Raw genomic sequence first — 22,177 nt, 5'->3', positions numbered from 1 at the left:
TTAATCGCCAATTTCACCCCCTCTGTTAGGTTTTCTCCAATTCCATCCAAATGCCCGTCAAAAAGAATAAAATAATCTTTTTAAAACACAAGTTGAATAAAATATTAATAAAAATAAAAAAACCAACAAAAACTTTTCTTTTTCTCAGCCCCCTTTGGCTTCCTTCGTACGGTCAATTCCCAAATCTTTTTTCTTAGGGTTCGATCACTTTTTCAAAAAAGGCTGAAAGTGAAAGAGAGATGCTTTGAATGCACCAGAGGAGTTGGAATACTGAAGGTGTTGAAGACCAGCTGACTGAAGCCACCTGCCATTGGACGAAGTCTCCAAGAAGTTATCGGAGTACTGTCGTTGGTGGTGCACCCCTGCCGCACTAGATCTCTACCCTTGTCTCCCAACCCCGTTCATCTCTCTTTCTCTCTTTGCACCCGATCCAAACCTCAATCAGACCCTCCAATCAAAAACTCAGATCAGGAACTCAACCCCTCTCTCTCTCTTCAAATGCACAGAAAAATCTCGACCATTTACTTCTGGCCTCTCTCATCCCCATCCTACCAGCTTCATCGCCGATAGCCCAACAACTACAAAATTGAATTCGCCCCATCCTTCCCAACACCCCATCAATATATACATCGTTTGTGCTGTGATGATGGTGAGTGTGGCTGGTTATCTCTGTAGTCCAAGCACTTCCTGAATCTTTCTTGTCGCTGGCACTGGCAGCCCACCATATTAATACCAGGAAGTGCTATACGTGGTAGAAATACAAGCACTAGCAAAAAGAGTGCAAAGTTCAAGAAATTGAAGCAACTTACGCCAAACAGTGCTCTTCTCATGGTACCATTGAATTTGATTTGGATATTGACTGTTCCAGTCACAGTAGCTATACAAGACACATAAACAGAGAGTTTGTGCTGTGATGATGGTGAGTGTGGCTGGTAATGGTGGTTATGGAAGAGAGAGGAGGGGATTGGGTTTGACTGGGAAGAAGGGAAACAGAGGTTCTAGAGAGAGAAAAAGAAAAGTTTTTGTTGGTTTTTTTATTTTTATTAATATTTTATTCAACTTGTGTTTTAAAAATATTATTTTATTCTTTTTTGACAGGCATTTGGATGGAATTGGGGAAAACTTAACGGAGGGGGTGAAATTGGCAATTAAATTTAATACGAAGACTAAATTGGCTGAAATTTTTTTTCAGAGTGAACATTTCGACAAGCCAAATAGTCCACGGGATTTTAGACCCTTTACCCTTATTTGATATATAAACAAGTTGTGAGAGAATGACCGTGATATTTTCCCTTGGAGGTCTTTTTATTTTATTTGAACACACTGATGTAGCCCAAAATGATACCCGTCAAACGTCGTAGGCAATATGGTTGGTGAGTAACGTCAAACACCAATTGGGAGAAAACAAAAGTTGAGTCTATCGTTTTTATTACCCCTTCGTTGACGTCGGAATGCAAACAACTTTGTCTATCTTTTATTACCAATTGGGAGAAAACAAAAGTTGAGTCTTATCGTTTTTATTACCCCTTTGTTGACGTCGGAATACAAACAACTTTGTCTTCCCTCCTGGCTCCTCCTCCGCCGATCAAATGTCAGTAAGATACAAACAAATGAGTGGTTGGTCCAAATAAATTAAGATATATTATTTATATTTCTTGCGAATCGGGCCAAAATTTAGAAAATAAGAAGTAATTATGCTTCCAATTATTTATTTAGCAATCTTCAATGCTTTTCCAGCTAAGCATGCAATTGTTTTGAATTTGAAAGTTGTTGCCACTGCGGCTTAGGTAAGTGACATACGTCATAGCTTTTCGTCATAGGTTATCCAAAATTTTAAATTAATCATAGATCCCGCATGTGGTTTCCCTGAACTTTTTTGTTTATCCCACTTTGGTCTCGGAATTTTTCTTTTCGTCCTTCAAGTTTCAAGAGTATTTGTAATAAGCCTAGATTGTAAGCATTTCTAGAGGGGTGGGCACTGTTTGGTTTCCACTTCAAATCAAAATCGGAATAATTTAATCGGTCCGATTCAGTCCAATTTTAGTAAAAAAAAATTATAAACCGACCGACTAGTCCGGTTTGAACCAATTCCAGCCACTTTTTAATTCGGTTTGATTTTGAACCGGATTATTATTATTATATTTTCAAAAAAAATTTATATATAAATTCCAAGGCTTGGAGTTGGGCTTGACGGCTTGGAAGAGTATTTGGGCTTGAAGAAAGATTAGGCTTGGAGAAAAAATTGGGTTTGGGCTAATATTATATAAATAAATAATATATATTTAAGTCGCTCCCCTTTTTTTAACTACAAGAACTGAAATTGGAAATGGACCAAACATATCTGTTTGGTTTGTGGTCAACTCGGTCCAGTTTGTGGTCAACTCAGTTTTTTCCAATTTTTTTCAATCCAATTCGGCTTGGTTTTTCGGTTCTCTGGTTTGAATGCCCCGCTCCTAATTCCTAGTCTTCTATTTCTTCATTTAGACTGAGCTAAAGAGTGCTACTATTTCCACCCACTTGTTCTATTTTCTCATTCACCTTATCTTCAAACATTTTAAGATAAATTTATCCCTTTGTAAAATTACTTTTAAGAACTTAAGGAGAAAACCTCAACTTTGACAAAAAGAAGAAAAAAGGCAGGCAGCTGAAACCAAAACTCGTCTCTGTTTTCAACAATGACGTCAGTGCTTACTATGACAAGCTCCTCGACGGAGAGAGCGGTGTGGGTCCCATCCAGGGACGGATCTACAGAGGAGCAAGGGTGGTCAAGTGACCCCTGCAACCTCTGAAATCTGCCATGGAAGGGGAGAAAATTGACCCCTGCAAAGTGTTTGATGAAAGTCCCCAAAGAGTCACAATCTGCTTCTCCAGCGCGCAGAGATCTTGCGCGCTTCCCCTTCTTTTTTTTTTAACCTCGACATCAAAACGACGTCGTTCTACTAATGTTTTTTTTTTTTTTTTTAAAAGGACAAAACCACATCGTTTTGTCTCACGTTTTGAAAAAAAAAAAAAAAAAAAAAAGGCGCAGACTCTGTTTAACACAAAGAGCCCGATACCTCCCCTCCCCATATCAGTTTCAGCTCCCAGATTTGGGTATTAATTGTAAACGTATCTTGGGAATTTGTTTTCAAGTTATGATCTTTTTAGCTGGGTTTTAGAAATGTAGAAATTTGGAAATTGAATAATCACTGTACTTTGCCAATATTCTGGCATAAACATGGTTTTTTGGGGCTCTGTTTTTGTTCAAATTTAAAGTTCATTTCATTAAATTAATTGTCTGAATCATTGATTTGTCTTTTCTAGTATTGTTTTGTTTAAAATCTGTTTAAATTTGATGACCTTTCTGCCATTTTTTGTTCTAATGGCTAGAACAATAGATTTGATGAATTATTGGGCTCTGTTCTTTTTTCAAGTTTTAACTATGTCATTTGGTTCCAAAAATTGATCTTGTTTCTAGGTTTATCAGTTTCTTGCGTTCTAAAATCTCCTCCTTGTCTAATTTTTCTCGTCTCTTTTTGTTTACAATTTCAGTAAAGCTAGAAACTAGGCAAGTCTTTGCAACTCAATTTCCCATGCTTTCAAGGTACATTGATCAGATGAATGTACCTCAGCTCCGAAATCAATATCAAGTAGCCGTCGGGACGTTGACCCCTGGAAGGAAAATTCCTGGATCCGTCCCTGGTCCCATCGACTGGTTCGATGAGTCCAAGTTTCCGACCCAACATTTCTTCTTCAATTGTTGTCTTTAGGGCAAACATGGCTTTGCCTGCTTTGATCTTCCACTTACGCAAAGTGTAATTGTTGTCTTCTTGTGGTTGTTTAACATAGTTGCCCCCGACGACATTCCAAAGATCTTGACCTTACAGATAAGACTCCATACATGTCGCCCATGTGTTGTAATTTTTGTCGTTGAGCTTCGTGATTCCTCCAACTACGTGAAGATCACCCATCGTGTTGGTAGAATTCCGGTAGTACCAAACAAGCTTGATCTAAAGATGCAAACTTGTAAAGACAAACTCTTCACGACTCAAAGAAGCTCCCGCAGAATCAGTCACTGACCGTCCCGTTCTGATACCAAATGTTGAGCAAATTAGAATACACAACTCTAATATAGACTTGTTGGAGACAAAACAAGTAAACAATTTACTTATATTAGACTCACAAAATATTACAACAAACAACTCTCAAAGAAAAGACCAACTCTTACAAATACTCTTTCTTACTTCACTCACGCTTCTCACAAAAATTACTTAGCTCTATAGCTCACTCTTCTTGACACTCTTCACTTCTTGATTGATTTTACAATGCTTGGCTTCATGCCTATTTATAGTTATTCTAGCCGACAAAGCTCACCGCCTTGGCTATATAATATTAGCTACATAATTGTTTTACCTTCTAGACTATTCTTCTTCAAAATGGCTGCCGACTTTCTTTTATTCCAGCCCCATAATTGTTTCTTCTCTAGATAGCCACTCCACCGACTTGGGCTTTTATACTTCAGCTATTACTTTCGTTTTCTCCTAGATTGATCTATATATATATATATATATATATATATTATTCTAGATATTTATAGTGGTATTATCACCTTGTTGTTTACACCTCTGGTGCTTCTAGAACATTGTAGAGATTGCTCCTCAAAATGGGCTGAGCTGGGGTTGATACTTTAACATTTTCTTCAGAAGGAGTCATTCTTAATTAATTCCAGCCTGCTATAGGGCTAAGCTAGGGGTACCATTGAGTGAACGATATTGTTAAAACTGAGACTTGAGAGTAGAGTCTTTGTAAAATTATATTTTAGCTTGAGAGTTCGGCTATAAATTAAAGGCAATATTCAGTCTTCTAGGACTAAGCTCGATCACATTGGTAGACGACCGGACGATAAAGGGAAATCTTCCAAGATGAGTGAATCGAGCGAAGAACTTCAGGTAAATTTAGAGCTTCTCTCTTTGACTCTGCATTTGCATCCACATTGACATTAAAGCTCAACCCATATACTTTGTATGCAGTCTATTAAATTACACTTTCTGTTTTTTTTTTTGGCCTGTTGTTGCCTCCTCTTCTCCTATCCATTTTAACGAAACAGGTACGTGAGACAAACCCTGCAGCAGATGATGAAGAAACACAAAGAGAAAACTGGAAGAGGAAGATTATTGAAAATCTCAGCAAAGTGGACCAAACAAAGTACAAAATCTTCTACGCCGAGAGCGAAATACTAGTCGAAGGAGAATTTTGTATCTATAAAGTTCCGGATAAACTTCGGCAAGTCAAGGTGGATGCCTACCGCCCTCGCGTTGTCTCAATCGGGCCTTTGCATCGAGACAGTGTTGATAACCTTGCAACAATGAAACAATATAAATGGTTTTACATGATGTCATTTTTTCAGCAAAAAGTTGCTCAAGATCCTGAAGATCCTAAGTATAGGAAATGCGCTGAACAACAGTCTCAGAAATGCTTCGAAGACTGCACCGAGGCTATTTATGGTTTGGATCGAGTGGTTCGTCAATGCTACACTGAAACCATCAAGTATACAGAGGATGAGCTTGCAGAAATAATGTTACTTGATGGTTGCTTCATATTGGAACTTTTTCTCCGGTTTGACCGAAGCTTAAATTATATAAATTCTGACCAATACAAATCTGATCCATGCACAGAAAGTGCTTGGATGATTGCTGCTCTTCGGCATGATCTGGCATTACTTGAAAACCAGATCCCCTTCTTCATTCTCGAACTTTTGTACGAAGCTATCAAGCCTTATGTCATTAAGTGCAAACTGCCAAAGTCTGTCACTAGCCTTGCTCTCAAGTTCTTTCAGCCTCTGAGCCTAAAGCAAATAAAAGAAGAGACGGGAAGTTTAGAGTTCAAGCATTTGCTTGATCTCTTGCACAAATTCTACTTCCTCTCAACCGACGAGGTGTCAATTGATATTGATAAGGAATCCAGCTCCGAGGGTGAATGTTCAGGCCTTGATCCTGATCATGATCAACCTGTAGAGCCAGCAAGCGATACAAAGTGGGGATTGAATTGCGCCTCACAACTTTTGAAGTCGGGAGTGAAACTGAAAGTTGGGGCAAGTACTGAGGACAATTTGTTGAAAATAACTTTTGAGGATGGGGTAATTACAATTCCACAAGTGCTCATTCATGACACGACGAGTTCACTCTTTCGGAACCTGATTGCTTATGAGCAATGCAGGTTTGGCGGTACGCATGGCGTCACATCGTATGCCTTCCTCATGAAGAGTCTTATCCGTTCCCCAGAGGATATCAAACTGCTTCGGAGAAAAAAGATCATAAAGGACAATCGGATTGGAGACAAACAAGATTTGACTCAGTTTAAAAATATCCTAGATGAAGTAGTTGTTGTCAGTATGGACGACTTTTATTTTGGTAAATTGTGCGCCCAAGTCAAGTTATACACCAGTACATACTGGTTTCGAAGATACATCAAGGACCTTTATCGCACTTATTTCTCTTCTGCATGGAGTGCGACAGTGTTTATTGCCTCGATTTTGGCCTTCATTCTTACTTCCTTCCAGACATACTTCACCGTTTACCCTCGCTAATACTAGCTTCTCTAAGGGGAAGGGTGGTTACGATTGCAGGGCTGGTTTGATTTCTCTTGGGGCCATCCATCGAGTTTAGATTTTCATTTATGTGTGTATATCGTTTAGTCCTCTATATAAAGAGTTTGTATCCTATTTCTATATAAAGAACTTGTGTAATGTGAAGTTACAACCACCATTGCGAGAAAAGTAGTAATCCACCTGATTGAAATAAATGACTGATGAATACCACTTGTCAATTAATGTCCTAAATTAAAATATATGATATCGGTTTCATACCACTTGTTAAAATAATATAAAACGTATTCTGTTCTGTGACAAGAAATACTATTTCTTTTACTAAAACGCCAGTATGTTTTTCCAATTACAACTATCGATCGACTCAACTAAATTTGAAATGTGACTGTTAATAAAGATTATGTATTTATGTTTGTTTATTACAAAGGGTTTGAAGACATTCAATACAAGCAAGCAAGTGGTCGTTAGGTACAATCATATATGGGGTTATTTACTAAAAAGGTTCAACAACTCTCATGCAACGAAAGGATAGCGCTTTACTTGAGGAATGTAAACTTAACTTTACCAAGTCCTATATATACACACATACAAACTCCCTCAAATAAGACATCTTACGGGGCTCATTCCACAATGTATTTCAATGTTCCGAACTATATCTTTTTTTGTAAGTATTGCTTCAAAGATCATATATACAAAAAATCACTTGAATTCGAATCCATTTGACCACTCAATTTAATAGTTGTTATTTTAGTGTTTTCTTAAGCACTATGTTCGTCGATTTTGTTGGCCACAACTAGATGTCTTAATGATTTCTTATTCGTCGAATTTTTTTGCAAGGATGATTTATGAATGAAGACTAGAAAAATAAACGGTTCGGATAGTTGAAATAAATTTGTCAATGGGCCCCACAAGGTGTTGCTCAAATAAGATTATTTAAAGAATCCCTCAATATATATTCACACACGCCAAATACTTATAAAAATCTCCAATTTGTGAAGGGTATATAAACAATTTTTGTGTTTTTTTAAATCACTGAATTAACTATATTAGTAGTTGTCTCCTCCATTTGATTGGAGAAGATCTCATGTTAGATGCACATGAATGCATATTTGTGGTGAGTTCAATACTTCATTATGTCATAAGTTTGTTGTGGATGAATTATGTAGTTTTGAATACCTTCTGTTGTAAAAAATAAAAAAATCTACTTAATAATTTGGTACTAAAATATATCGCAGTCAATTATATGATTGGTGTAGTGAATTAATACTAACTCACTTCCCTTTAGGACCTTGTTGTTGATGAACTTTGTGACAAACTCAATGATGGATGAGTCTTACACACACACAGAAAATTAACCAAATAGAAATGACACAAGTGTTTATAGAGGTTCAGCAAATTGCCTACTTCCTCTTTGGTGATCTCCTTGAGAACTTTCACTAATGAAGATAGGTTACAACTTTGGTTTACAAAGAAGAAAACCCCTTAGAACTCTACCCTCACAATCTGTTTCTCTCTCACCCTTGCTCAACACCTTGATACACTTAGAGAACTCTCTTGCTCTCCCCTTGGTATTTTCTGAACTTACAAGTTTCCAGATTCTTTTCAACTCTCTATACTTTGCACAAACTTATGCACTTAACAACTTAATGTTCTCTTGCTTCCTCTTCCCTCTTATATAGGCCTTTGGACTCCAAGATAAGGTATCATTAAGTTCTGCACGTTCTTGCTTTAGTTATACAACTTTAGACACCTGTTCTTGGCAGCTCACAAAGCAAGGGAACAATGGATGATAGCTGCCATATATCTCTTGAACCAAGAGAGTATTCACTCATTGAAGCAAGTCATCAATTTGCCAAAGAGTTCTCCCCATCTTTCCAGCTGCTTGCCACCTTCTAATAATATCTCAGAATTGATCAGAAATATCCTTGCAAGTCGATAGAAAGTGATAGCACACAAAGGAAGACTTGAAAACGCGTAGAAACTTGAAACAGCAAAGTCGGGGCGACCGGTCGCCAGGAATATGCGACCGATCGCTTTACCTCAGAGTCACCAGACTTTGATTTTCTTCTCTGAACCGACTGGTCGCTTATAACATGCGACCGGTCGCTTTGGCACAGAGTCAAACTTTGCAATCTGCCGAAACCGACCGGTCGCTCATAACCTGCGACCGGTCGCTAGTCTTTATTTTTGTATCTTTTTAATTGAGCCATTTTTTCTCAACAATTGGTTGGACGGGGATTATCCCTACTCTCCAATCGGATGTATGTGTAAGTGATTACAAGTTGTGCGTTAGATAAAAACCATGTGAAATGTTTACTGGGACGGTTGTATAATAAAATGCTTGGTGCGCCCAAAATCACGATTGTAGGAGATGTGTATGTGCAAGTCAATAATGCTTCGAATTGGCAGATTCAATTTTCCAGGTCGTCCTATAAAATAAATAACTACTTGGAGGCTCTGCCGTTGTGAAGGAAGTAGAAAATATTGTTATTGGAAAGTTGAATTGTTCTTTGCCTGTAAGCTTATGCCACGCACGCACATTGTCGTGAATATTTTTCTTTTCTTATACACCGGCATAGAAAACACTTAAAAGAAATCATCTTATCTCAATACTGTTGGAAAAATGGCTCACATTTAGTATGCAAGTGAAGGAGTGAGCGACCGGTCGCAAGGTTTGGGCGACCGGTCGTTTTTGCACAGATTCGAAACTGGAGAAATCGCAGGAAGCGACCGGTCGCAAGGTATCCGCGACCGGTCGCAATGTATCCTCAAGGTATCCAAAACGTATCAGCGACCGGTCGCAAGGTATCCGCGACCGGTCGCCAGACGTGATGTGCTATTTTTCCTACGCGTTTTCAAGTCCTCCTTGGTGTGCTACCACTTTCTACCGCTTGCAAGGATTTTATGGATCACTTCTGAGGTAATAGAAGGTGGCAAGCAGCTGGAAAGTTTGGGAGAACACTTTGGCAAATTGATGACTTGCTTCAATGAGTGAATACTCTCTTGGTTCAAGAGATAGATGGCAGCTAGCAGCCATTGTTCACTTGCTTTGTGAGCTGCCAAAACAGGTGTCTAAAGTTGGATAACTAAAGCAAGAACGTGCATAACATAATGATACCTTATCTTGGAGTCCAAAGGTTTGTATAAGAGGGAAGAGGAAGCAAGACAACATCAAGTGGTTAATCTCAAAGTTGTCAAGTAGCTGGAAGCTATTGTGTGCAAAGGGAGGTTATCTCACCAAGGGAGAACGTGAGAGAGAGAGAAATCAGTTCAAGTTAGAGCTGAGTTGTAGTCTTGAGTGTCTAGACACCAAAGGGGGGAAACACCAAGGGTTGTGAGAGTGTTCACAAGTGCTTCAAAGTGTTGAGCAAGGGGTGAGAGAGAAAAGAGGACTTGAGGAGAGAATAGAGTTCTAAGGGGGTTTCTTTGTAAACCAAAGTTGTAACTTATTCTTTCATGAAGTGAATTTCTCAAGGGGATCACCAAGAGGATGTAGGCAATTGTTGAACCTCTAAAATACTTGTGTCACTTTGTGCTTGGTTGGTTTCTCAAGTGTGTGTGTGTGTGTGATTCATCCATCATTGTGTGTGTCACAAAGTTCCATCAACAACAAGATCATTAGGGGAGGGTGAGTTAAGTTTTGTGCTCAATTCACAACAAATACATCATGAAACAGATAACATTACATTATAGTAAATTGAAATTAAAATAATATAAATTAAATATTGCATTCTTACAAGTTGTATCACAAAAATGAATTTAGAAATCTCGAGCATCTACACTTAAAAGTTGTGTATTTGCCCTTGTTCATAATGACCATTCTAATTATTTAACCGGTTAAGCATCACACATCAACAAATAATTTATTTATGCTATTTTGTAATGAACACTACATCTATATTTATACTCTCAACTCAACTAGAGATTTAACAACTCAGCAATATGTGAAGAGCACGTGAACCAACTTCCTAAAGGGACAGCCAGTGGCTTTCTCCACTCGAGAAAGATTTCCATGAAATGGAGATGGCACTACTTTGTTATTTCCGACCAATAACGCTATGACATACATGATAACACTTTCACATGACATAACATTATTGGCTGAGGATAGCAAAATAGTGTTATCTCAGTTGCAACTAAGTTTTTCTCCATTTCTAGACTAGGAGTGGCACTAGCCCCCAGTAACATATAGAAATAGTAATAAACAACTGATACTTTAAGCTAAAATTCCCTCTAAAACAAATTAGACATGAATAAATTAGAAATAGTTAGCTTTAACATATTTTTTTTGGATGAAATTTGGCTCATGTAACTCTCTTGAGGTGTTTGATATACTTTTATTTTCTATTTTGACTCCCCCAACTTTACAATTCTCGCTCCGTTCCTGGGACAACACATAGAGGTCTACATTATGGCTCGTGGAAATTAGATTAATTTGCTTTATGAGCTAAGGAGATTTATTACAAAATGAAAAATAATACAGCTGTGAATGTTCCCTCCTGCCTCGTCGGGGTCAGAATCTCAGTTGCATACAAACAAATGCATGGTTGGTGTACAAATAAATTATTATGAGCTGTGGCTTACTTCCACTTTTTTTTATTGGGATTTAGCTTTAGGCAGAGGAGTACAATTAAATTCTGTTTGTTAAAAACAAAAAACAAAAATCTACTTAATAATTTGCTATATGCATATCCAAAAATGTGAAACAGAACTTCATCAGTTTACTTTCGTTTCTACGGTTAGCAAGATTTAGAGCAAGTTTTTTGACCATCACACAGATTCAAATTCCGGGCTACTTCTAACTTGTTTTGAAGCCGGATTTTAAAATTGCACCTACCTCCCTCCCTTTCCTTGAACACTTTGATTTTCACTCCTTTTCCAAAGTGATGTAAAAGGCCTCTCTGGGAAGCCTTACAAACTGTAATAAGCACCAAAACAGAAGAGAGAGACAGTTAAATATGAATCAGATAAATTATACATTTAAGTAAAGACTAAGTCGCCCTATAAATTAAATAAGTGGAGACTCTGGCAATGTGAAAGGCAAAGCAAATATGTATATTGCAAGTTGATCTATCTACCTTTGCCTCCTGTAGTCACAGTCACTTACATTCGTCTGAGCATCTTTAGGGGAAATTCCATATGATAAAAAAGACTAAGACTAATTAATACTTAATGGAGGAGTGACACTGACATACATGTTGGGAAAAAGAAAAAAGAAAAAAAAAAGTTTGGTCATCATAGGAGTTCTTTAAACAAAGACTAATAATAAGTCGTCCTAAAATTTAATTACTAATAAGTGGAGACTCTGGCACTGTGAAAGGCAAAGCAAATATATGTTTATTGCAAGTTATATAGCATTTGCCTCTTTTCCTCTAGGCTTATGTCACTCACATTCGTCATGAGCATCTCTCAAGTCAAAGACTAGCTAATACTTAATGGAACACGAAACATGTACAGATTGTAATGAAATGAAGTTGATACATAATAATCAAAATGAATTGCATATCTTCTTTTTTTTGGCGATATATTAAAGGCTTAACGTGCGGATGGAAGTAGTCTTCTTTTCTTATATTATTTTATCTTCAGAGTTGGTCTACAAAAATTAACTAAAGGCAATAATATTAACTCAATTGACCTTCAGGGAAGCTCAGATTGGCGGTCGCCGGACACAAAGGGAAATTGTCTGAGATGAGTAAGTCTAAAGGAAAATTTCAGGTAACTGATCATCTCGATCTCTCTAACACTTTGCTTTTGAATCAACATATTGATTAAGAAAAGGTTATATTTTACAGTCGAAATTAATTACACATTTGTCTTGATGATGATACACAGACACAGAAAGATGAATGGAAGAAGACTCTTATTGATAAGCTGGGCAATGTGCACCAGAGAGAATACTTGAGCCACTATGGCCGCGGAAGAAAGCAAGAAATAAGAGGGGAATATTGTATCTACAGAGTTCCAGATAAACTTCGACAAGTGAAGGAGGATGCCTACCGCCCTGGTTTTGTCTCAATCGGACCATTGCATCAAGACAAGCAGAACCTGGCACCCATGGTACAATATAAGTGGTCTTACTTGGTATCCTTTCTTGATCAGCAACCAATAGATGCCGGTGAAGAACAAGCTAGAAATTGTGCTACTACATGCTTGGAAGAGTGCATCAATGCTATTCATGGTTTAGATGAAGTAATTCGAAAGTGCTACACTGAAAAGATCACCTACACAGAGTATGAACTTGCAGAAATAATGTTACTTGATGGTTGCTTCATATTGGAACTTTTCCTTCGGTTGGACCGCAACTTAAATTATATGAAGCAACAAGATCTCAATTCTGATCAAGTATTGAGAAGTGCTTGGATGACTGAAGCTCTTCAGCATGATCTGGCATTACTGGAAAACCAGATACCCTTTTTCATTCTCGAACTTTTGTATGAGAAAATCAAGCCTCATATCATCACCAAGTGCAAAGCACCAGACTTGGTCGCTGCCCTTGCTCTTAACTTCTTCCATCCTTTGAGCCAAAAGAAGTTCAGCAACGAAGAGCCCGAGGGCACAGGGTTTAAGCATTTGCTAGATCTCTTGCACAAATTCTACTTCCACCAACCCGGTCACTTGTCCATCCCTGTGGGATCCATTTCAGAGAACGAACATCGTCCCGGCGTACTGCAAAAAATAGTTCCATGCCTTGTCAGCAAAACAAAAAGAGAACAGCAAACTCCACGCCTTCCTAGTCATCGTCAACGCAATCCAGCGAGCGATGAGAAGTGGGGATTCAAGTATTGCGCTTCGGATCTTTTGGAATCTGGGATCGAGCTTCAAGTTGGCTCAAGCACGCAGGACTATTTGTTGGAAATAAGTTTCAAGGCTGGGGTGGTTATAATTCCCCAAGTTCGAATTTACGAGACAACGAGTTCACTCCTCAGGAACCTGATTGCTTATGAGCAATGCAGTCTTAGCAACATGCATAGCGTTACATCATATGCCATCATGATGAAGAGTCTCGTCCGTTCGCCACGGGATGTCAACCTACTCAGGAAGAAAGGCATCTTCAATCAGAATTGGATTGAAGATGAAGAATATTTGACTCTGTTTAAAAGTATTCTAGATGAAATTGTTGTGAAGAACTTCTGTTTTGGTGGGTTGTGCAACACCGTGAATGCTTATGGCAGTAAGTTCAGGTTTCGCCCATTTTTCAAGTCCCTTTATCGCACTTACTTCTCTACAGCATGGAGTTTGATATCATTCATTGCAGCGTGTTGCCTTTTCATCCTCACTTTCTTACAGACATACTACACCCTTCACCCTCGCTAATAACATCTGTTTGAGCTTCTCTATTGGGGAACGGGGAGGTCTACGGTTTCAGGGCTGGACATCGTTTTTCAGTTTATTTCTTTTATTCACGTGTTCAAAGTTTCGTCCCCTATAACGAGTATGTATTATCTTTCTGTTTTCACAATAATTTGTACGATGTTATTATTTGATTTGTATTTGCTGGTCCTACACACGCTTAAAGCAACGGGTTACAGTCTCTTTAAACTATAAATAATCCGTACCAAATTGAAATAAAATAAAAAAAAATTCTGTTGGGCAATTTTTTGTATGACACTATACTTCCCTCCTTACTTTCTATTGTGGCTCAACTCAACCATAAAGTGACATGTGTCTTCTCCTTTTTAGTTATCAAAACAGTTTTTTTTTTCTTTTCACTTTTTTTGAACCCCTAGCTTGGACTCTGCAGCCCGGGTTTAGCCTTAGATTGAGTCTGAACCTCAGGACCTTCAGATCCAAAATTCTTCATAAATACCTCATAACTCTTAAAAATTCACAAAAAAAATGCTACGGTCTCTTTGTAATATGCACTTTCATTAGAGCATGTCCACCCATAAGGGCTAAGTCTAGGGCAAGGGCAAGCAAAAGCTGCCAGTATTCACATGAATAGTGTCAGCCTTGCCATTTCTGGTTCCACCCATGAGGGCTAAGTCTAGGGCAAGAATCCATCCCAAAAGGCTAGGGCAAGGGCAAGAAAGGAAAAAAAGATTATGCAACAAAATATAAACAATTTAAACAATTTAGAAAGTGAATAAAATTGTTATGTATGTATAGAGAAAGCATCTATAATTTTTTGGATTTTTAAAATATTTTTTTGCTTGCTGACGTCACAAAACTCGGGCTGAAGCCCAGGCGAAACCTGCCCTTGGGCTTGCCCCGGGCTGGTGGGACCCACGCCAAACCAGGCTGGAGGCTGCAGTGCTGGAGCTGCCTTGGGCTCTCAAGGGGGGCCTTTTGCCCGGTTTGCTGCTAGCGGTGGACATGCTCTTATATGACCTCAAACAATTTGACCACACAAAAAAAAAAAAAAAAATCATTTTCAATTTTCACATAAAATAAAAAATGAGAAATCAACTTTTGAACAATTTTCACTTCTTTAATTTGAAAATTGAAATCATTTAGCCAAAAAGTTTTATGTTAAATAGAAAAATATAAAATATAAAAATGAAAAATAAAATGGTTATTAAACGAAAATTGAAAGTAGTTAGCAAATAAGTTTTATATGAAACTGAAAATTCAAATGGTTTTCAAACGAAATCTATGGGAGGAGGTAGAAAGTTGTGTACGCTACTTCAAATTACTGTTCCTATACTGCTGCAAATCACATTCGTCGAGGTGAGGCTGATTTGATGATTGCTGGGAAGCCTTACAAACTGTAAGCACCAAAACAGAAGAGAGAGACAGTTAAATATGAATCAGATAAATTATACATTTAAGTAAAGACTAAGTCGCCTTATAAATTAAATAATGGCATGTTTACTAATCCGGAATTGAATTAGGGGGAATTAAATTGAGGATGAATTGAATTGAGGAGGAGTTGGATTGAGGAGAATTAGATTCCGGATTCCTAATGAAGTTGTTTACTAAACCATATGGATTGAGGGGAGTTAGATTCCGAATTCATATTGAAGTTGTTTACTAAATCATATGGAATTGGGGTAAAAGTGGTACTAATTACTAAAATGTCCTCATTTTTTGGTTAAAGTAGATGGCGTATTTGGAATTTTGAAAATTGTGTGAGAATATAATGGGTAAAAAAGATGAATTCCTAATGGGTGAATTATCCAGGAATTAGAATACCACCTCCCATTTAGTAATTGAATTCCACCAAAATCAGGAATTCAATTCCTAATTTTGTGTGGGGCCCGCTTACTTTTTCAATTCCTTATGTGAAGTAAACGCAGGAATTCTCCATAGGCGGAATTCAATTCCTGATGAGAATTCCAATTCCTGATTAGTAAATATGCCATAAGTGGAGACTCTGGCGCTGTGAAAGGCAAAGTAAATATATGTTTATTGCAAATATATTAAAGGCTTAACGTGCGGATGTAAGTAGTCTTCTTTTCTTATATTATTTTATCTTCAGAGTTGGTCTACAAGTTAACTAAAGGCAATAAGGCCCGTTTGTTTTATGGGAAAGGAGGTTTGGGAATGGGAATTCAATTGCTTTCTCATGTTTGGTAAGTCCAGGCATGAGAAATGGTTGCCTGGCACATGGGAAAGTAGGGGGGAAAGTGAAGCCTTCCTCTTAACTTGGGTTTTGTTTTCCCTCATCATGGGAAAGTTTGGGAAAATGAGCCAACATTCAATGCACAATTTTCATGACTATTTTGTCCCTATGAACAATTTATAATTACAACGTATCATTAAATGCATTAATTTTTTATTTGATTTAATATGGGTATAATTGAAAAATTACACAAACTTTGTTTTCCATTCCTACTCAAAACAAACATGGGAAAGGAAACAGAGTGAAATCTCCCGGTTACTTTCCCAACATTACCAAACATGGGAAATGAATCTTTCATTCCCATTCCTTGGGAAATGACATGGGAAGTGATTTCCCCTCAAATCCATTCCGTGAACCAAATGGGGCATAATATTAACTCAATTGACCTTCAGGTATGAGGAAATGAAAGTTAATCAACTCTACCCTAGCCAAGTTTTAGCTGTTATACATACACGAAATTAAATTTATACTTATGAGCACGTCCATACGAGTCAAACAGGCGGATGAATATATTAAAGGTTTTTGGTCATTCTTTAAAACAAAAATAAACGGGTCATTGTGAAAGGAGAGCCTTATGTCAGTCATATTGTCATGTAGCCTTATGTCAGTCATATCGTCACGAGTTTTATTTGATATTTTTAACACACCGACCTTTAAAAAAAAACATCTATGTCAATATGCATATGATTCATGAAACACAAGTTGTAGTGAAATGAAGTTAATTACATAACGAAAAGGAATTATACATTTATATAATTTCTATTTGATTTTCAATCTCAAGTACCACAAGTCTTTTTCGAAACAACATAACAATTTTGAAGCTTTTATGAAAGTCACTAGAAAAATTACTTGGTTTAGATCGATATGGTAGAATAGTGAACAAAATTGGTTAAAACATTGGTTGATACCTAAAATCGAGGTGCACTTCAAGCTAACTCAAAGTTTCTATTTGGAGTGGCCGAACTAATGGGTGTTAGTTGGATTTGCCAAGCCTTTAGTGTGCTCCCAAGTGGTCATGAGTTCAAACCCCCATGGTACCCATGTGTGTGAGTTTTCCCCCTCACCCTTCCTAACTTTGGCAACAAAAAATAAAAATTCATTAAGCTCTAAGCCCTATACAATGTGAACCATTTTAATTGAACCATACTACATATAATGAATCGTATAAATCCATATGAGCTTTAAACTCTAAAACCGTACTAGATTATGTTATAATATAAAAAAACTGAAAGAAAAAATAGCAACACTTTAATCATTGAACAGGATTTAAAAGGAAAAGGAAAAAACAAAGCAGTGTTCATTTTTCCTTGAGGAAGCAATTGTTTACAGTATAAAAATAAAGCTGTGTCCTCCATTGAGGTCAGTATGGCATACAAACAAATGCATGTTTGGTACAAAAAAAAATATCTATATATATATTTTTTTTGTTTTTTGGTTCGTAGAATAAATTATATAAATTGCTACTTGTTTTTCTTATATAAGGGATTAATTATATACCTTTTCTTGATCGGTATGACATCTCCTCTATGGGTATGGCTGACCATGTAGAGTTGTACTTGCGATTTGTGAAGGTCAGCGTTTGGGCCCTTGTTTAGGAAATTCTCAGCGTTTGGTTGTTGCCTTCTTTCTCCTATCTAATTTTTCTGTATCTCTAACGAAGAATTAAAAAACCAACTATTAACAATTATATGTTCACTTAAGAATTTTTTACATCTTCACAACTGAGTAGACATCACGCCTTAAAAAAACCAACTATTAACAAGAGAAGTCATTTATTAAATTCGTGTAAAATATTAACAAATTCTAACTCGACTCACTTGGAGCTCCTTTTTGTATTTTTATTTTAAAGATATTGTATATGTATTTTTACTCATAAATTTATTTTTTGGTGAATATTTACACATAATATGATGATAAAATGTAATGAGTATTTTTGGTGAGCTTGGTATTATTGTTAGTAAACCACATAGCGTGGTTCCCAATATTATTGACTGTGTAAATTGTTGAAGTCTTCTTTTTGGAAGGTTCTATAACAATATTTTACTAAAGCTTAAATAAATAAATAAATAAATTGATTTTATATGGGGATGGGAGGTAGAATTTTCCTCTTTATTGTACTTTATCTTCAAAGGCAATCTTCTGTCCCTCGGGAAGCATGTAGTACAAAATTGTTTGTATTCCCAACGTCAACGGAGGGGTAATTTAACAATCGTAAAAAAAAAAAGGGGTAAGGTAATTTAACAAAGACTAACTTAAAAAACTTTACTTTTGTTTTCTTTCTAGTTGTTTGCTCGTGGAAATTAGACAGGCCAACACAACACATAGGGCGAGGCGGTTTGAAAGGGCTTGAGAAACACGTGTAACAATATTATTGGATGTAAGCATGGGAAGGTCCTCACGAACCACCCAAGTATTATTCTTTTTCTGCTAGTAGGGACTTAATAAGGAAGACTTGGGAGTAGGGTCTTTCTTATAAGTTAATTATCTTTAATCTTCATATTTGGACAATATAAAGGCAATACTCAGGCGCTTAATTGGGATTAAGTAAGCTAAGATTGGAGGTTGGACGGCGAAGGGAAATCCGCTAACATGAGCAACTCAGGAGAGGTAATTGAGGTCGTTGAGCTTAATTGTATGATCTCTTTAGATTTTGTGTATATATCTTGCAGTTGGGTTATCATCATGTAGAGAACAAAAACCATATATGTATATGTTATTTAATACATACATATTTGCAAAAATAGTGATGCTGAAAGTAGATGTGTGCACTGCTAGCTAGCTTTATACATTTTACAATCAAAACAGGAAACGGAAGCAAGATATGTGCAACAGTGCTATGACAAGGTGGAGAAAGCGTCAGGGGCATCGAACATCTTTATAGTTCCAAATAAACTTCGAAAAGTGAAGGAGGATGCCTATAGCCCTCGCCTTGTCTCAATTGGGATTTACCATCGGGACAAGCTTGAGCTTGCAGCTATGCAAGAGCATAAAGATCGTTACGGGAGATTCTTTGAGAAGCGTTTGAACGAGTCTGCCACGTCCTGTTCGAGTTTTAAACATTTGTCCTGTGACAGTTTTGCAAAATTTTTCCGTTATGGCTTACCCAAGACGATACTTCGGAGCTACGTTGGAAGCAACAGGGACTACATCATGGAACTTCAAGAAGTACGTGATGGCTTCTTCATAATGGAACTTTTCCTCAGGTATTATCAACACTACAACTTAAACATGATGTTAGAAGAGCAATCTGATGACCCAATATTCAATACTATCTGGATAATTCCAGCACTTCGCCAGGATCTAGCCTTAGTTGAAAACCAGATCCCCTTTTTTATTCTCCAAACTCTGTTTGAGGCTATCAAGCCTCATCTCAAGGCCAACGTCAAACCAGCACCGAACTCGCTCACTAGCCTTGCTCTTCATTTCTTTGAACCAGCAGCTATGAAGAACCAAAAGGCAATTGTAAAAGGAGTTGATGATCCTCCTGGCGGCACAGAGGGCTACAAGCATTTGCTTGATCTCTTGCACAAATTCTATCTCCCAATTCAGCCTAAGAGTACTAATAATAAGCAGCACCCTGCTGTGGCTGGTGATTCCTCAATTATCAACATCACCAATATTGATATCCCTGGAAGTGGAAGCTATAACAATTGGGGATTCGATTTTTGCGCTTCACAACTTTTGGAATCTGGGATCGAGATTGAAAGACAGTCAAGCGAGAACCACTTGCTGAACGTAACTTTCAGCGAGGGAGTGATGAGAATCCCATCATTGTTCATAGACGACAATATTTCACTCTTGAGAAACCTGATTGCCTACGAGCAGTGCACCATCAGCAGTAATCACATCACCTCATATCCCATCCTCCTGAAAAGCCTAATCCGTTCCTCAAAGGACATCAAAATACTTCGGCAAAGAAGGATCATAAATTCCAGTTGGATTGACGATGAAGTATATTTGGCTCAATGTCACAGTATTCTAGATGAGGTTGTTGTCAAGGACTTCTATTTTGCTGACTTGTGCAACCAAGTGAATGCGTACGCTCGTAAGTTCTGGTTTCGCAGACGTTTGAAGTCCCTCTATCGCACTTATTTCTCAACTGCATGGAGCTTTATATCTTTCATTGCTGCACTTTGCCTTTTCGTTCTAACTGTCATACAAACATACTATGCCATTCACCCTCGCTAGCTGATACTTGTTGCGCTTTTTCAGTGGCTTGGGCCATCGTATGAATTTGATTTGCATATATGTGTTTAATTTTCTTCCTGTATATAATGAGTCTGTATCGATCAGATTTATGTTTTCACAATTTATGTATGACTGTATGGAGCCAGAAATGAATAAGAAAAGGTGTCTTGAGAAATCGTGCGCAGTAAGTTGAAATACGCTTAATGATTTGTTCTACAATAATGGTTTTTCAACTTGGGAGGGAACCTTATGATTTTTGGTTAAATTGTGAAATTTTGAAGGGTCTTATTTGAACAGTTTGAAGAAATAAGGAAGACTAGACAATGTGATATTTATTTCCACATATTCCATGTGTTAATTAGTAAAAAGAAATGTGTGCGCATTAAGACTGGATGCAAAGAATTGGACTTAAAAAATAAAGAAAAAAGAAGAGAAGTTGTTTAAGTAGTCTTTGTTAATTATCCCTTTTTTTTTTTTGGGTGAAAATAGGGGGACAAGCCCCAAAAGAAAAAACACAAAGGCTAGGGAACACAGATCAGCCGAGGCTTAGCAGCCCCCAGCAAATCATCAACAAAACAGGAACTAAACCATTCAGGAACCTCATCGAAGAACCAGACTCCAAGATCCATATTATGGCTCCAATTTGCCAAGCAATCAGCAGCAACATTCCTTTCTCTGTAGATGTGAGAGAGCTCAACAGTTTCAAACTTTCTCATCAAGTGTACACAGGAATTAATTAAACCAGCTAGGGGGTGGAGGCAGTTGTGGGCATGTTGTTTCACAAGATGAACAGCAGTCATAGAGTCCATTTCAATGGAGATTTTAGGGATCCTTTTCTCCACAGCAAGGTGTAAACCAAAGAATAATCCCCAGAGTTCAGCATCTAGGATTTGACCCATCCCCAAGTTGACAGCAAATCCCCCTATCCAATCTCCAAAGGAATTACGAATGATTCCACCAGCACCAATACAACCAGTAATACCCTTTCGAGACCCATCAACATTTAACTTTAGCATACCAATCACAGGGGGCTCCCAAGCTAACATAACCTGTATTTGATCCCTTCGGATGGTTTTAGAGGGATCAGCCTTAAGCCAATCAGACACAGCATCAGAAATAATCTTTTTAGGCATAAAGGGCAAATCATTATCAGCATTAAAGACTCTACTATTTCGCCACTTCCAGATATACCAGCAAATGAACACAAAAACCACTTTCCAAGGGTGATTATCATAGACTGAATGGGAGCATAAATTACTTAAGAACCATGGTTGGAAATCTGATTGGAAGAAGTAATCATACTGGTGGCCATTAAGGAAAAGGGACCAAACCTCCCTTGCCTTGATACAATCCCTTAAGATGTGCAGAGCAGATTCAACCGGCCAGCCACAACTCTGGCACGTAGGGTCAGTGGTGAGATGACGTCTAGCCCTTTGTTCATTGGATAGGATTTTCCTTTGGTAGACCAGCCAGCAAAAAAATTGCAATTTAGGGGGAACACGCATCTTCCAGAGGATTTTCCACCAAGGGTCACACCAATCAGTTCCAGTAAATAATAAATTATAAGCTGATTTTACAGTGAACATACCAGTAGTAGTAGGCTGCCAAATTTGGGTGTCCTCAAGCCTGCCCCCAAAGTCAGCCGATATAGAAATGATTCGTTGAACTGCATCCTCAGGAAGAACACTACGAAGCTTGTCCACATCCCACCAGTCATGTTTGAAGAATTGAGAAACAGTGCTATCAAAGTCAGCTTCGTCCATAGTTTCACTCTGCGGCACAAGGGGAATATCACCAGCCCACTTGTCCTTCCAAAAATGAACCTTATCACCTTTCCCAAGCCT

At 37.7% G+C, this 22,177-nt stretch overlaps 3 protein-coding genes across 3 annotated transcripts; all 3 read left to right on the top strand.

Moving 5' to 3' along the window:
- The first annotated feature begins 4,901 nt into the window (after window positions 1-4,901).
- On the top strand, window positions 4,902-6,654 carry LOC110765059 (UPF0481 protein At3g47200-like). Its single transcript, XM_021968106.2, has 2 exons — window positions 4,902-4,928; window positions 5,087-6,654. Exons 1-2 carry the CDS (start codon window positions 4,902-4,904, stop codon window positions 6,563-6,565), a joined length of 1,506 nt encoding a protein of 501 aa, XP_021823798.2. The 3' UTR covers window positions 6,566-6,654.
- Window positions 6,655-12,397: 5,743 nt separating this feature from the next.
- On the top strand, window positions 12,398-14,074 carry LOC110765060 (UPF0481 protein At3g47200-like; the record flags this gene model as incomplete). Its single annotated transcript, XM_021968107.2, has 1 exon — window positions 12,398-14,074. A coding segment is annotated over one exon (1,500 nt), but the record flags the coding sequence as incomplete, so codon positions are not given.
- Window positions 14,075-18,680: 4,606 nt separating this feature from the next.
- On the top strand, window positions 18,681-20,464 carry LOC110765061 (UPF0481 protein At3g47200-like). The gene is made up of 2 exons (XM_021968108.2): window positions 18,681-18,752; window positions 18,951-20,464. Exons 1-2 carry the CDS (start codon window positions 18,735-18,737, stop codon window positions 20,331-20,333), a joined length of 1,401 nt encoding a protein of 466 aa, XP_021823800.2. The 5' UTR covers window positions 18,681-18,734; the 3' UTR covers window positions 20,334-20,464.
- Window positions 20,465-22,177: the final 1,713 nt, after the last annotated feature.

This window comes from Prunus avium, chromosome 6 (assembly GCF_965620075.1).
Source record: "Prunus avium chromosome 6, drPruAviu1.hap1.1, whole genome shotgun sequence".
In the NCBI taxonomy this organism is placed as follows: domain Eukaryota; kingdom Viridiplantae; phylum Streptophyta; class Magnoliopsida; order Rosales; family Rosaceae; genus Prunus; species Prunus avium.
The sequence above is the reverse complement of the archived record's forward strand: the minus strand, read 5'-3'. Positions and strand labels throughout refer to the sequence as shown.

Coding starts and splice junctions, on each gene's coding strand:
- LOC110765059 (XM_021968106.2), top strand. CDS start 4,902: ATGAGTGAATCGAGCGAAGAACTTCAG. Junction 4,929..5,086: donor AATCGAGCGAAGAACTTCAG/GTAAATTTAGAG, acceptor TTAACGAAACAG/GTACGTGAGACAAACCCTGC.